This window comes from Hypomesus nipponensis, chromosome 23 (assembly GCF_054491055.1).
Source record: "Hypomesus nipponensis isolate SF chromosome 23, ASM5449105v1, whole genome shotgun sequence".
Taxonomy (NCBI): Eukaryota; Metazoa; Chordata; class Actinopteri; order Osmeriformes; family Osmeridae; genus Hypomesus; species Hypomesus nipponensis.
Window position 1 is genome coordinate 9987179 of NC_140383.1, and position 13125 is coordinate 10000303.

General features: G+C 51.3%; 1 protein-coding gene across 3 annotated transcripts in view; it reads left to right on the plus strand.

The window, feature by feature from the left end:
• epha3 (eph receptor A3) overlaps positions 1-13125 on the plus strand; it is a 73074-nt gene that overhangs the window by 9980 nt on the left and 49969 nt on the right. For all 3 annotated transcript variants that reach the window (XM_084688239.1, XM_084688237.1, XM_084688238.1), the window contains exon 3: positions 3594-4254. In XM_084688239.1, the coding sequence (XP_084544365.1) occupies positions 3594-4254 (661 nt within the window). The remainder of the gene's footprint in view (positions 1-3593; positions 4255-13125) is intronic.

Genomic DNA, 13125 nt, shown 5'->3' on the forward strand with positions numbered 1-13125 from the left:
GCTGAGGCGGACCCCGCTGCTCTTTGAAGTGAACAGTCTCTTGACTGTGTGGTGGTGTAGTGGTGACTGGTGTGTTTTGAGGCTGGCCTGGGGTGGGCGTCCGAATGGAGCGTCTTCAGTCGGCCGGCCCTCTCAGGTTTCTCCTCCCTTCACAGGTCCTGCTGCCTCATATACCTCCAGCACAGATCAGAGCTGAGCTCGTTTCCTCGGGGCAAGTTCACACCATGACCCCCACTCTGAACCCTCCCCACACACACACACACCCACACACACACATACATACACACGCACAGCTGTGCCAGGGTCAGGGTCAGGGGTCAGAGCTAGGGTCCCGGTGTTGGCGTAGATCAATTAGAGGTGGACAAGGGAGCGTTGACCCCCCTGGAGTCGTGACGTGAAGTCGCCCGCCCCGCTGCAGACGCTCAGTCCCCCTCGTCTCCCCCCCCCCCCCGCCCCCCTGCCCTGTCCAAGCTCTCTCCCTCTCCTCCATAATGGAGATTCTGTAACTCGACACCTGATTGTGACCTTATTGGCCTTTTAATGAAGAGGATGAGTAGGAAAACTTGAGAGACTATCACTATGTGTCTGTGGTCTACTGTGTGTGTGTGTGTGTGTGTGTGCGTGCACATGCGCACGCGTGTGTAAGAAGGCTGCGCCAACAGAGGTCATGCATACGATACAGCCACAGGGGTGGGAGGACATGTCAGTCTTCTCTAATGAATGCAATTCCACTGTAACGCGATCAGGAGATGGATTGTAATGTTATTACATTTCTCTCTGGTTGAAACGTCGGCTCGCCCTCTCACAGTGCACACTGGTGCCAGGGACTCCGCCGGATCTTTGTGTGTGTGTGTGAGTGCGTGTGTGTGAGTGAGTGTGTGTGAATGTCTGCTTCTCTCTTTGGAAAGGCGGTTCTTGTATTTTCTAAACACAACAACGCATACTCTGTCACCATCTCTTTCCCCTCTTTCTCTCTCTCTCCCTCCTCTCTGATGCTTCTCTACTCTGTGGGAAGCACAGTGTCATCCTTTACAATGAAGAGAAGATTGGAACAGTGGTACCGAGAGCTGACATTCCTGTGTGTGTGTGTGTGTGTGTGTCGACTACGTAAGACAGGAGAATAAGGGTGGAGAGGTTCGCTGCGATGAGGTCACGCATGGCAGGGGATAGCTCATGTAATATGTTATTCTCCAGTGTCGGATCTACACGTCATTGAAGAGCTCTTATTTGTTTTGGCAGCCGCGGTTTAAGCCGAGACACACACAAACACACAAATACACACACGCACAGACACTTTTGCACATTCTGCGGAATAGGAGAACACAGCAGAGGCCAGAGAAGCCACCTGGCTTTGATTTGGAGGCAGTGCCTCCCCAGCCTTTTTTTGTGCTGGCAGACCAAAGGAGTCTTACAGAGACAGCATTAAAGGAAAGCACCATCACTACCAGTCAAATCGGATTTGGTCCAATTTGCATCATATGGATGTACATGAAAATACATAAACGCATAATAGCTTCAACTACCGGCCCCTATGGCTCCCACAGTGATCTGCTTTCGGAGAGGGAGCGGTACGCTGACACACACACACACGCACTCACACACTGACACACACACACAGTTGAGGTTTGGAGTGGAGGTTTTGGCAGAGCGGAGCCTCTTTTGAGAGCTCCTCCTGCCGTGAGGAGAAGGCTCATGCGAATACGATACCTGGTGCAACAGAAGGCAGTCGGGAGAGGCATGGAGACGGACAGCAGAATCACCTTCGCTCAGTCGTATCCACAGGGGACACGGGGACAGAGTGACACGTGGTCACAGGGACACGAAGACAACACCTCGACAGAGGAACATGGAGACATGGGGACAGAAGGACACAGGGTCTCAGAGACTGCACATAGACAGTGGTAATAGGGACAACGGACACAGATGGGTGGCACAGGGACAAAACAGGGACAAGTGAGAGGAAACATCTAGACTATAATACCCTCATGTCCATTGGAGGGCTTACTAGGCTGACAGTGTTAGTGTTAGTGAGAGCTGGGTCTATAAGAATAATAACCGAAGGAGAGTTTTGACTGGGCGCTGATGAATGTGGTGATACTGAGGCTAACATGACTGAGGAACCTAAACAGAGGGAGGAAGTCTACATCTCTCGACCCCCCCCCCCTCACTCCAAACCATTCACTCTTTTGCTTTCTCTCTCTCTTTCTGTCCCTCGCCCCATCACTCTCTCTCTCCCTCTCTTCTCTATCTCTTTCTTCCTCTTTCTCTCTTTTTCTCTCTCTCTGTCTCTCTCTCTCTCTTTCTCTCGGTCTGTCTCTCTCTCTCTCTTTCTCCCTGGAGGGTGTTTCATTAACCCAGTCTGAGATGAAACACAAGCATCCATTCTTCAGTCTGAGCGCTCTGTACTCCATGGTTAATGAACAGCTCTCAGACAGACTGCCTTACACAGACAGAGAGGGGGAGAGAGAGAGCGAGAGAGACAGGGAAAGGGAACGAGAAGCAGGGAGGGAGAGCGAGGGAGATGGAAAGAGAGAGGCCATCATTGTAATAGAAACACAGACTCTCAGCCCGTCATTAATTTCTTTTGTATATGCTAGCGCTGAAAGTACCCCGCTGATTCTGCCTGCTTTGAGATTTTGGAACACTTGACCCTAATGTGTGTGTGCGCGCGAGCGCGCGCCCGTGTAGGTGTGAGTGTTCACGCGCATACGAGAGTGCGAGGGCATTGTCATGCATGTACACGTGTGTATATACTGCACGTGTTCATCTATGTCTACACACAAAGTACAGTATGTATGTGTGTGTGCCTGAGTGTGTTTGTGTGTGCTGGAATGTGTGTGAACGGAGTGATAACTCAATTTCCAGTTACACAGAGCAGCCGTGTGTATGGCGAGAGCATTACTCATGCAGCCACACATTCATTCCCATTGCTGAAGGAGTATGTCCATTGAAAGCCATTTGTTATAATGACTGTCACTTTATCCACAATAAGCCCAGTGTTCAGGTGATTCCCTATTCATCACCAGTCTGATTCACTGTTTAGCTATGCAGACGGCAGGACTAAGCCACATGATCCATGAGTGTCGCAGTGTGTTTGAAGTGAAGAAATGACCTCTCTCTTTTTCTCTCCCCTTCCTCTCATTGCCTTCTCCCAGTGGAGAGAGAATGTAAGATAGCTTAACACTCACTTATTCAACTCATACTCAATATCAAGTCAAGATCATTTTTCTTTTACTTCATGTTCTTTCTTTGGCTTGCCATTAGTGGAAAAATTGGAAAATTATTGATAAATGTCTTAGCATGGAAAGCAGGAGTGAACTGTACTTGAGGATTGCAGGAATCGTTAGATCTGAAAACAAATTTCTCATTTTTCATCTCTTCTGCGATCCCTTTTTCCCCACCCTCTGTCTGTCTCTCTTTATGTCTCTATTTCTCTCTATTTCTCTCTATTTCTCTCTCTCTCTCTCTCTCTCTCTGTCTCTCTCTCTCTCTCTCTCTCTCTCTTTTTCTCTCTCTCTCTCTCTCTCTCTCTCTCTCTCTCTCTCTCTCTCTCTCTCTCTCTCTCTCTCTCTCTCTCTCTCTCCCCCCCCCAGTGGGAGGAGATCAGCGGAGTGGACGAAAACTACACGCCCATCCGGACCTTCCAGGTGTGCAACGTGATGGAGTACAGCCAGAATAACTGGCTGAGGACCAACTGGATCCAGCGCCAGTCCGCCCAGAAGATCTACGTGGAGCTCAAGTTCACCCTCCGCGACTGCAACTCCATCCCACTGGTCCTGGGCACCTGCAAGGAGACCTTCAACCTCCTCTACCTGGAGACGGACGAGGACCAGGGGAGCCGCTTCCGCGAGCACCAGTTCACCAAGATCGACACCATCGCTGCCGACGAGAGCTTCACCCAGATGGACCTGGGCGACCGCATCCTCAAGCTGAACACTGAGGTCCGGGAGGTGGGGCCCGTCACTCGGAAAGGCTTCTACCTGGCCTTCCAGGACGTGGGGGCGTGTGTGGCGTTAGTGTCGGTTCGGGTGTACTTCAAGAAGTGCCCGTTCACCGTCAGGAACCTGGCCTCCTTCCCCGACACTGTGCCCATGGACTCCCAGTCACTGGTGGAGGTGAAGGGCTCGTGTGTCAATCACTCCAAGGAGGAGGAGCCACCGCGCATGTACTGCAGTACGGAGGGGGAGTGGCTTGTGCCCATAGGGAAGTGCCTGTGTAACCCGGGATACGAGGAGCGAGGGAGCACCTGCCAAGGTCAGACAACTCCTCTCTTATCCTCTTGGTCTCTTTTTTTTGCTCTCTATTGCTCCCCCCCCCATTCTTCCTTTTCTGCATGTGAGAGAATGCGTGGGTGTGTGTGAGTGGGACATCTGCCTCAGTTTGGAGTCGTGTTGAGGGTGGGTACCTCACCCTCTCACCTCAGGGCCGGCCCAAGGCATAAGCGAACTGAGCGGCTTACCAGAGGGCCCCCAAGAGCAAATGAAATTACAGTTTAATGTATTATGTAAAAATGTATATATTCTTTTTTTTTCATCGGCAACAATAACCGACGCCGAGGGGCCCCCAAATCAATTTTGCTTAAGGCCCCACAAAGGCTTGGGCGGGCCCTGTCTCACCTCATCATCTCAGCGGTGGGAAGATCACTGCTATCCAGAACGGGGGTGGGACTACATCAGAGGGGTCACAGTCTGTGGCTTTCCATGTAGGGAAAAGGACATTTCCTTTACAGTAAGATGGTGGAGATCAAGAAAACCTCTCTTTCTGTCTGTTTGTCCGTCTGTCGTTAGATCTCTTTGGCCCAACCCCAGATCCGCGTGGTTTGTAAAGCTTATCAAATCTCTCCTCCCCTCGGTCACATCCAGTTTAGTTACAGATCAAAGCTGCTTTCCTAGAGGTCAAGTTCTGCTGTCAAGGGGGCCCTACTGGTAGTCGGAGAGGCCCCCAGCACAGCCTGTCCCCCCCTCAACGCTGTGGTGAGGGGGTGCGGGGGTGGAGGACAGAACGAGGAAACAAAAGACAAGTGTTGCTGCCAGACCATCCCTCTGCCTTCGGTCTGCCCTTTCTCCCCACTTACCCTGTCGGGCTGAGTTGTGTGAATGTTTGGATGTATTTGACAATCTCTTATTAGTTTCAGAGAGGACTAATGGAGTCTAATAAGGGCTTATGTTACCCCAGGAGGGTGACAGCTGCACTCACAGGCCCACAAAGCCCCCCAGTGCAGCCGAGGCCCCCAGCGCGCAGCTCGCTCACCAGGTCCTGGGTGTTAACGGACAGATGGGTGTGGGGGGGCCAGGCTAGCATGAGGGAGGTGTCCCAGAACCACTTCCCCAGGCTAGCCGTGTTGGTGCTCAGAGTCACATGTTGATAGAGCGGCTTCACTCAATATTTCATGGGCTGTTTTCCTTTGAGGAGACGTGATGCAGCATCTTCCGATTCGTTTTTAGTTTGTGTGTCTTTGTGTGTGTGTGTGTGTGTGTTGGTCACCAAATCATGTGTGTGTGTGTGTGCATGTAGGCCTCAGAGAAGTGAGAAGGGAAGGGGGTGTTGTATCAAACGTGTCCTTCTATTGTGCCACTTTTTCCGATGTATGTTTGTGGAAGTATCTGTGTATGTGGGGAGTTATTCCGAACTGTGCTTGATAGAGAGGGAGCGTGTGTATGTGTGAGTGACATTATTCAGAGCTGTGCGTGTGTTGTAGGAGCCGTAGCTTAGAGAGTGTTTTATAGAGAGAAAGAGAGTGTGCATGTGTTATTCTGAGCTGTATGCAAGGCTGAGGGATGTTTTTTTAGCGGTGCTTTCAAAAGAACAGAAGAGTTTCTGGATAACTTCAAGAGCTTATTTGGCAGTGTGTGTGCACGCGCGTGCGTGTGTGAGTATATATTTTCATCTACCTGCTATCTGTGCCCACACTGCATTTCTATTATTGTGATTGTACATGAATCAGTGACCAACAAGCATATTTCCAGATGCACAGTATCATCTTCCCATGTTGGTAGAATGGACTGGAGCAGGTGACAAGAGGACTACAACCTCACTGGTGAAATTCCTTCAACCTTAATTTGATCTTAAAACACAGAACACTCGGCGTGAGGCAAACAGTGTGTGTGTGTGTGCGCGTGTGTGTGTGGTTCTGCAGCTGCTCTCTGAGAGAGATGAAGGTTTGCATTCCTGCTGGATTTACCAAGACACACAATCCCCATGCTTTCTAGTGCTTATTACTTGTGACTGACACACACACACACACGTTCAAACACGCATAATAACACACACACACACACACACACAGAAACACAATCCTGCCACTTTCCATCCCTGATTACTTATCTTATTAATGCAGAAGTGCAGAGGGTATTTTAACAAGGCAAAAAATAAAAACAACAGAGCGACTTCAAATCTGACACACACACACACACACAGTATAACAACATAGCCGTACAGTCACATGCCAATAAGAGGCTGCACTGCACTGTTTTCCAGTTTTGTCTCAGAACTGTTCCAGAAGAGGTGCTCTGCTTGGGATCCTGAGGGGCATCTTGGGGAGACGGGGTTGGGCCCGGCTTGATTTTTTATTTTTGATGGATTTTGCTGTGGATGCAAACAGCGGGATAGCTCATTACTGATCACATGCTGCGTGTGTGTGTGTGTGCTTGTTTCAGTATGTTGTCCCAAAAGTAGAAGATCAGTCAAGTGTAGGCTCTACATACTCAAACGGACCAAAACAAACACACAAACACACACACACACACACACACACACATATACACACACACCCTCTAAGACCTGGTGGTCTTACGTGGTCCTGCAACCTTTGGTTTGAAGGAGACTGGCTGTGGCATGTGTTTTGTCGGATGTGTCCCAGTCTAACAGGCTTATTCAGGGTCTGAATATAGCAGAGAATCACTTCCTTCCTTCCATCCCTGCACATGCCCAGTAGTCAAGAGGAGATGTGGAACAGGACTTGGTGTGGGGTAGATGTGGAACCGTGAAGGCGTTCTGAACTCTGAACGGGGAGAATGAACCTTGACGAAAACGTCCGCCTCAGGCTCTGATGATGTCGTCTTGGTCTGAAGCGAGATCCTTGAGGTTAGAGACCCCCCCCACCCCACCCCCCGCCACAAGAGGGGACAGCACGAGGTCGCAACTGGGGTCGGAGGCAGACTGCATTGGTCTGGTCTCGGTGACAGTGGTCTGCACCCCAGAGGATCATGGTCCTGGCACTGCGTTCAAAGTCCCACTGCGTGCAGCCTGAGAGTCGATCTATTGCCTCATGTTTTATATCACTCTCCACCCTCTCTTAAGCTCTTTCCCCTCTGCTCTCTCACGCGCACACGTGCAGCACACACACACACACATGCGCACACACACGCACACAGTCACACACACACTCTCTCACACGCTCTCATAGACACACTGTCACATTGACTCTCGCACCTACACTGAATGCGCAATAAATGCATATTTTTGTTGTGTTTGATTCGTTTACGCATTGGGTTATGGTGGTTGTGTAAGAACGACTGTATCCATGGACAGTGCATCTGGGTCAGTGCTCCACTTGCCTTCAAGCAGTGTTTGTTTGGACTGGTCATTATATAACAGTTAGGCTCTTTGGAAGCACATCTCACTGCTGGGGTATATGGCTCGCTTCCCTAACACACATACACACACACACACACACACACACACACACCAGCAGGTCCTAACTCACAGTGACAGTGGGTCTGACCCAGTAACGTAGGTCCGTTGTGGATGAAGTTTCTCCAGAACTTCTCCTTTCCTCCACCCTATTCTGCTTGAAGCTGTGTGTGTGTGTTGGTGTGTGTGTGTGTCCTGACCTGTAGTTGTGTGCTTTATCTTAGTAGCCTCTTCTGTCACCCTGTCTCAGTGCATAGACCTCTCCTAGCCCTCCGGCCCTGTGTTGGCTGGCATTCATCCCTCTATCAGGGGAGGAGAAGAAAGAAGAGTAGAAGGGAGGGCAGCACAGGACAGGAGACAGGAGAGGAGACAGGAGGGGAGGAGAAGAGAAGAGAGGAGGGGAGGGGAGGAGAAAGGGGGGAGGAGAGAAGGGGGGAGGAGAGAAGGGGGGAGGAGAGGAGAGCAGAGCAGAGCAGAGCAGAGCAGAGCAGAGGAGGGGAGGGGAGGGGAAAGGAGAGGAGAGGAGGGGAGGGGAAAAGGGGGGAGCAGAGAAGGGGGGAAGAGAGGAGAGGAGAGGAGAGGAGAGGAGAGGAGGGGAGAGGAGAGGAGAGGAGGAGAGGGGACAGAAGAAGAGGGGAAGGGGGGAGAGGAGTGTCCTGTTGCTAAGTGAGTGTGTGTGTGTGCGCGTGTGTGGACTTGCATGAAAACGTGGCTCGGGCCTGAGGATAAGTAAGTATGTGTAAGTCTGAGAGGGTCAGAACCCGGTGTGTCTGCGGGTCGTCTGGTAAGGGTTTATGTACTGTATGACATCAGCCTTGGTTGGTAATGGTGTGACACCTTAGCAGGAGCGAGAGTCTCTCTCACCTCATTTCCCCTGATCCAGCCTTGCCTGCTGGTTTTATATGCACACATCACCCCCAGGTCTGCCAAACTAAACTCTTTTCATCCTGGAGTTACTATGCTGAGGACGAGGTCAGCCCACCTGGAAGCTATCAATGTGTGTGTGTGTCTATGTGGGTTTTCTATCTGAGGGGACAGTCAGACTGTCTGCCTTATCCTTTGCATCTAACCTGGTGTCTGTTTCTCTCTTTCACTCTCCTCTCCTTTTCTCTCGTAAAGACCAGGCACTCCTAACATTTTCCGAGGCTGGATAATAGACAGCGTTTCGCCCAGATCACTTCACCGTGGCCTGGATCACAGAAACAGCTTATTAACAGGCCCTGGGCCCACGCGGTCAGTCTTCGAGCACATCCACACTAAGCCTTCTACCCAGGCTGAGCCTCCGAGAGAATGAGGCGGTGCTGGGCTTCCCGAGAGGCTGGGCTGGGTGTGATGAGCCTGGGGGAAGTGCTGGTCCTGATCTGGTACTGATCTGTGAGCGATCGATAGCTCTTCTTCAGCTTTCGTTCTTATCGGGTCATGTTTTTTGTGTCTAGACGGAATTCAGATACATTCTTCCCTCTGAGTGCATGCTTGAACTTTGCTCAGCTGTGCGTATCAGCGTGTGTGTGTGTGTGTGTGTCTGTCTGAGTGTGAGGATGTGTGTATCGTCGTCTTCTGCTGGGTTAGATGTTGTTTGGTTTGCTTTGGGGCACTCTGCCATCTGCTTTTTTTCTTACTTCTCTCACTCTCCCTCAAAAGACACACAAATACACACACACACACACACACACACAAATATACTCACACATACAACAATGCCCCTTGGTGATATTTGACTTTTGAGAATCCCATAACCTCATTCTACAGAACCAAACTAATTAAAGCGTCAAGAAGCCCACAGCAATAACAGTGTCTGTGTTCTGTAGGGGCTGGGGGAGAGAGGCAGAGCTTGATCACCAACGCCGGGGTTTTATTAAAGGCGCCATTCAGCCAGCCCGGCCCACTAAGAGTCACTGGGAAGAGTGGGGAAACAGAACAATAATCCTTAGACGACACCAGCAAGTGTGTGAGGGGCCCCTGGCCTGGCTTGTGTGCGAGTGTGTGTTTGTGTGGGTGTTAATGTGTGTGCGTCTCTGGGCCCCCAATGCACCCAAGGAGGGCTCATTCACCCATCCTAAAAGCCTGTTTGCTTTTCCTTTATGGGTCTTCCAGAGGAGGCCAGGGCTGAGCTCTGAACCAGGCCCTGGTGCTGCTCACTTCAAAGCTGGTAACCACAGGCCCAGGAATGCCGGCCCCGGAGCGAGGGGGTGGCAGGACGGAGCGATGGGAGAGTTGTGCGGAGGGGGTCGGAAGGATGGAGAGATGGATGGATGGATGGATGGATGGAGAGGGTGTTTTTTTGGGGGGGGACCCCCAGCAGAGGGTTGGGCGTTGGCAAATGATTGTGTCGGTTTGTGTGTGTGTTTGTATGTGTGTGGAGCAGGCTGGGGGCGCGCGGGGGGGGTGGTGACGGTGATGGATGAGAGCAGTGCAGCGCAGACAGCAGGACAGGGACTCTGACAGACACACCCGGCAGGAGGGATGCATGGGGGGGGGGGGGGAACGGGGGGGGACTGGGGGAAGGATGGGACCCATCTGAAAGGGTCGAAGGAGTACGTTGTGGGGGTGGGGGGGATTTGGGGCTAGGATGAAGAGATGGCTAGGATGCGGGGGAAGGGGGGGGGGGGGCTGTGAAAGAGGGGAGGGGGGACATGAGAGGAGACAGATGTGCCGGACACAGTGGGCAGGGCTCGGAGGAAGCGGGACTCAAACCCATGACCGCTCACTTGGGCCCTCTGTCAGGTTCTGTCATGACTGACACGACTGTTCATAATTATATTCCCATCATGTACCAGTGTGTGTGTGTGTGTGCGCGTATGTGCGCGCATTTCTTCTTGATAAGTCAAGTTTTAGTTTTAGTCCCAGTATGCATCTCTCCTTTCTTCACCTCCCATGCTACGTGTGGCCTCTCATGGTCTTACACCGGGCCGAGCATGATAAAGTAGACCTGTCAGTTATGGCTTCCCTGTCTGTGTGCCTTCATTCCCCTGACTCGGAGCCTGCGTGTGTATGTGTCCTTGACCTTGCTGGGGGAAGTCGGCTGCCTTTATTGTTTATCTCCTCCATCTTAATCTGGTCGGTAGGTAATGAGACCTCAGCACTCCACTGGGATTCTTCTCGGTGTGTGTGTGGGTGTGTGCGTGTGCGTATTTGTTGAAGACAGGTCTGTCATTGTACACACGCAGAAGTCCGGAGAGGAAGACAAAAGAGCTACAGTGGTCGAAACCACTTCTTCCTCACAACCACACGTTTTGCCTTCACCTGAGAACCCCCCCGCCACACCCCGCTGTCCTAGGCTACGGCTTGGTAAACACAAGAAGTCAAAGTATTCAATTGGGCTTAAACTGCCAGCCACTTCTGCCTCTGCACACCCAGAGGAACACTGAGATGATTCAACTGTCCAGCCTGACAGATGGACCCATCCAACCTCCTCACCCAACTACGTGCATCGTTGGCTTCCACTCCCTCTCCAGTGGAAGGAGACGGACCGAAAGGTCTCCTCTCCGGCTTCTCCTCTGGTCCTCCGGATCTTCTCAGCGCTCGGATTGGCTGTGACATTCCCCCTCGTTACCGAAGGTGCTGATTGGACGGTGGAGCTCCTTGACGTCTCTGTAATGTCAGATGGAGATAAGCGTCCTTTTGGCCTTGAGAGCTGTGCTTTTTGGTGCGTGTGTGCGTGTGTGTGTGTGTGTGTGTGAGAGAGAGAGTCTCCAAGCGTGTGTGTGTGTGCTGATTAATGTTGGTCAGGCCTCAGTGACCAGGCCTTTAGCCGCTCCCCCGGTCTTAATGCCAAGCACAACAGAGCACGCCCAGAGCAGCCAGGCATAGAGCTCCAAAGCCACTTACCAAGCAGGGGGAGACCATAGGGAGACCAGGGGGGTGGAAACAGACCGGACCAGTCCAGACCATGGGTCAGACCAGATCTGGGGAATATTCACTCATCAGTTACAATAGTCTCTCTCCCCTCACTCCTCCCTCTCTCTCTCCCCTTAGTCAGCCACCCATCTCCCTCTTGACCCGGTAGTCTCTCTCTCTCTCTCTCTCTCTCTCTCTCTCTCTCTCTCTCTCTCTCTCTCTCTCTCTCTCTCTCTCTCTCTCTCTCTCTGTGTGTGTGTGTGTATGTGACTGGGTGTGTGAAGTGACACTTAAAGAGGGACAAAGGAGCCAACCTTTAAAGGTTGAGATGTGGCAGAGATGAGCACTGACCTTTAGAAGAGACACCATGCAAGATGATCTCTCTCTCTCTCACACACACACACAACATACACGTGAGAGAGAGAGAGAGAGAGAGAGAGAGAGAGAGAGAGAGAGAGAGAGAGAGAGAGAGAGAGAGAGAGAGAGAGAGAGAGAGAGAGAGAGAGAGAGAGAGAGAGAGAGAGAGAGAGAGAGAGGGTGAAGGGGCAGACTGAAAGATCTAAATGCCAAACAGGAACATCCAACAAGATGACTCCACTCATCGTTCAGCTGAATTCTGTAACTTGAGCTCTGCCTTATTCATTAGAATAATCGTTGAAGTTGAAGCTGTTGAAGGCCAAGCGGTGAGCTGTGTGTCGAGGTGAGGGAAGGGGAGATAGGATGCCCTCATGTTTAACTCACGACTCGCAGGATATCAGTGTCTTCTTCTTCTCAGTCCTTCACACCTCTGCTGTCATTGCATCTCAGAATATGTAATTTGTCTGGAAATAGGCATGAGCGTATAGTATGGTGCGTGTGCATGTTTTATATTTTAGTGCCAAATAAGCACGGTAGATCGAGACAGGGTAATTGGGCTTGGTGGTATTGATGACTAGGCAGCCTTAACGAGGCCGCACCAATTAATCCATTGATTTACATTTAAATGGCCCCAGAAAGGTTACTGCCTGCGACTGTCATTCTGCATGCGCTTAGCATGCTAATGTCAGCCTGACTGAGACCTGACTGACTGAGACGCACACATATCTGATCGCTCGTTGCGCATATCGTTATCGCCCCCCAAATAAGGTGTTAATTATGGTTTCATACATTAATCATGTGCTCTCGCCGCACTTGATTACTGATGTTTTATTCTCTTGAATTAGCATCAGTTCCTCTGTCAGTATCTGTGAGTCTCTGCCCAGAGTTGGGATGTCTTATTTACATGAGAGAGAATCACCACCGCTTCGCCGCGCGGGGACACACCGCTCTGAGCCTGCCGCGCGTCCACAGAACGCGAGCGCGTGTGTCCGTGGGTTTTTGTGTCCGTGCGCGTGTGGGCATCACCACAGCCACAGATTAGTTTTTATCTCTGCTTGTAGGAGCACACCGCATCCCACTCCTGAGCGCTCGGAAGGTTGGTCCCCCCACTCTTCGAGAAGAACCAATCCTGAGAGGCTGTTTATGCTACCGGCTAACCCCCCCCCTCCTCTACACTCTCCGAACAATGCCTTGATGATGGCAGTGTTCAGGGGATCAAGGCTAATTGTCGCTGTGGCGGTTCTCTGAGACGGAGAGTAAATTGTCTCCAGGTGTGTAAAGAATAGGCCCTCGTATTTT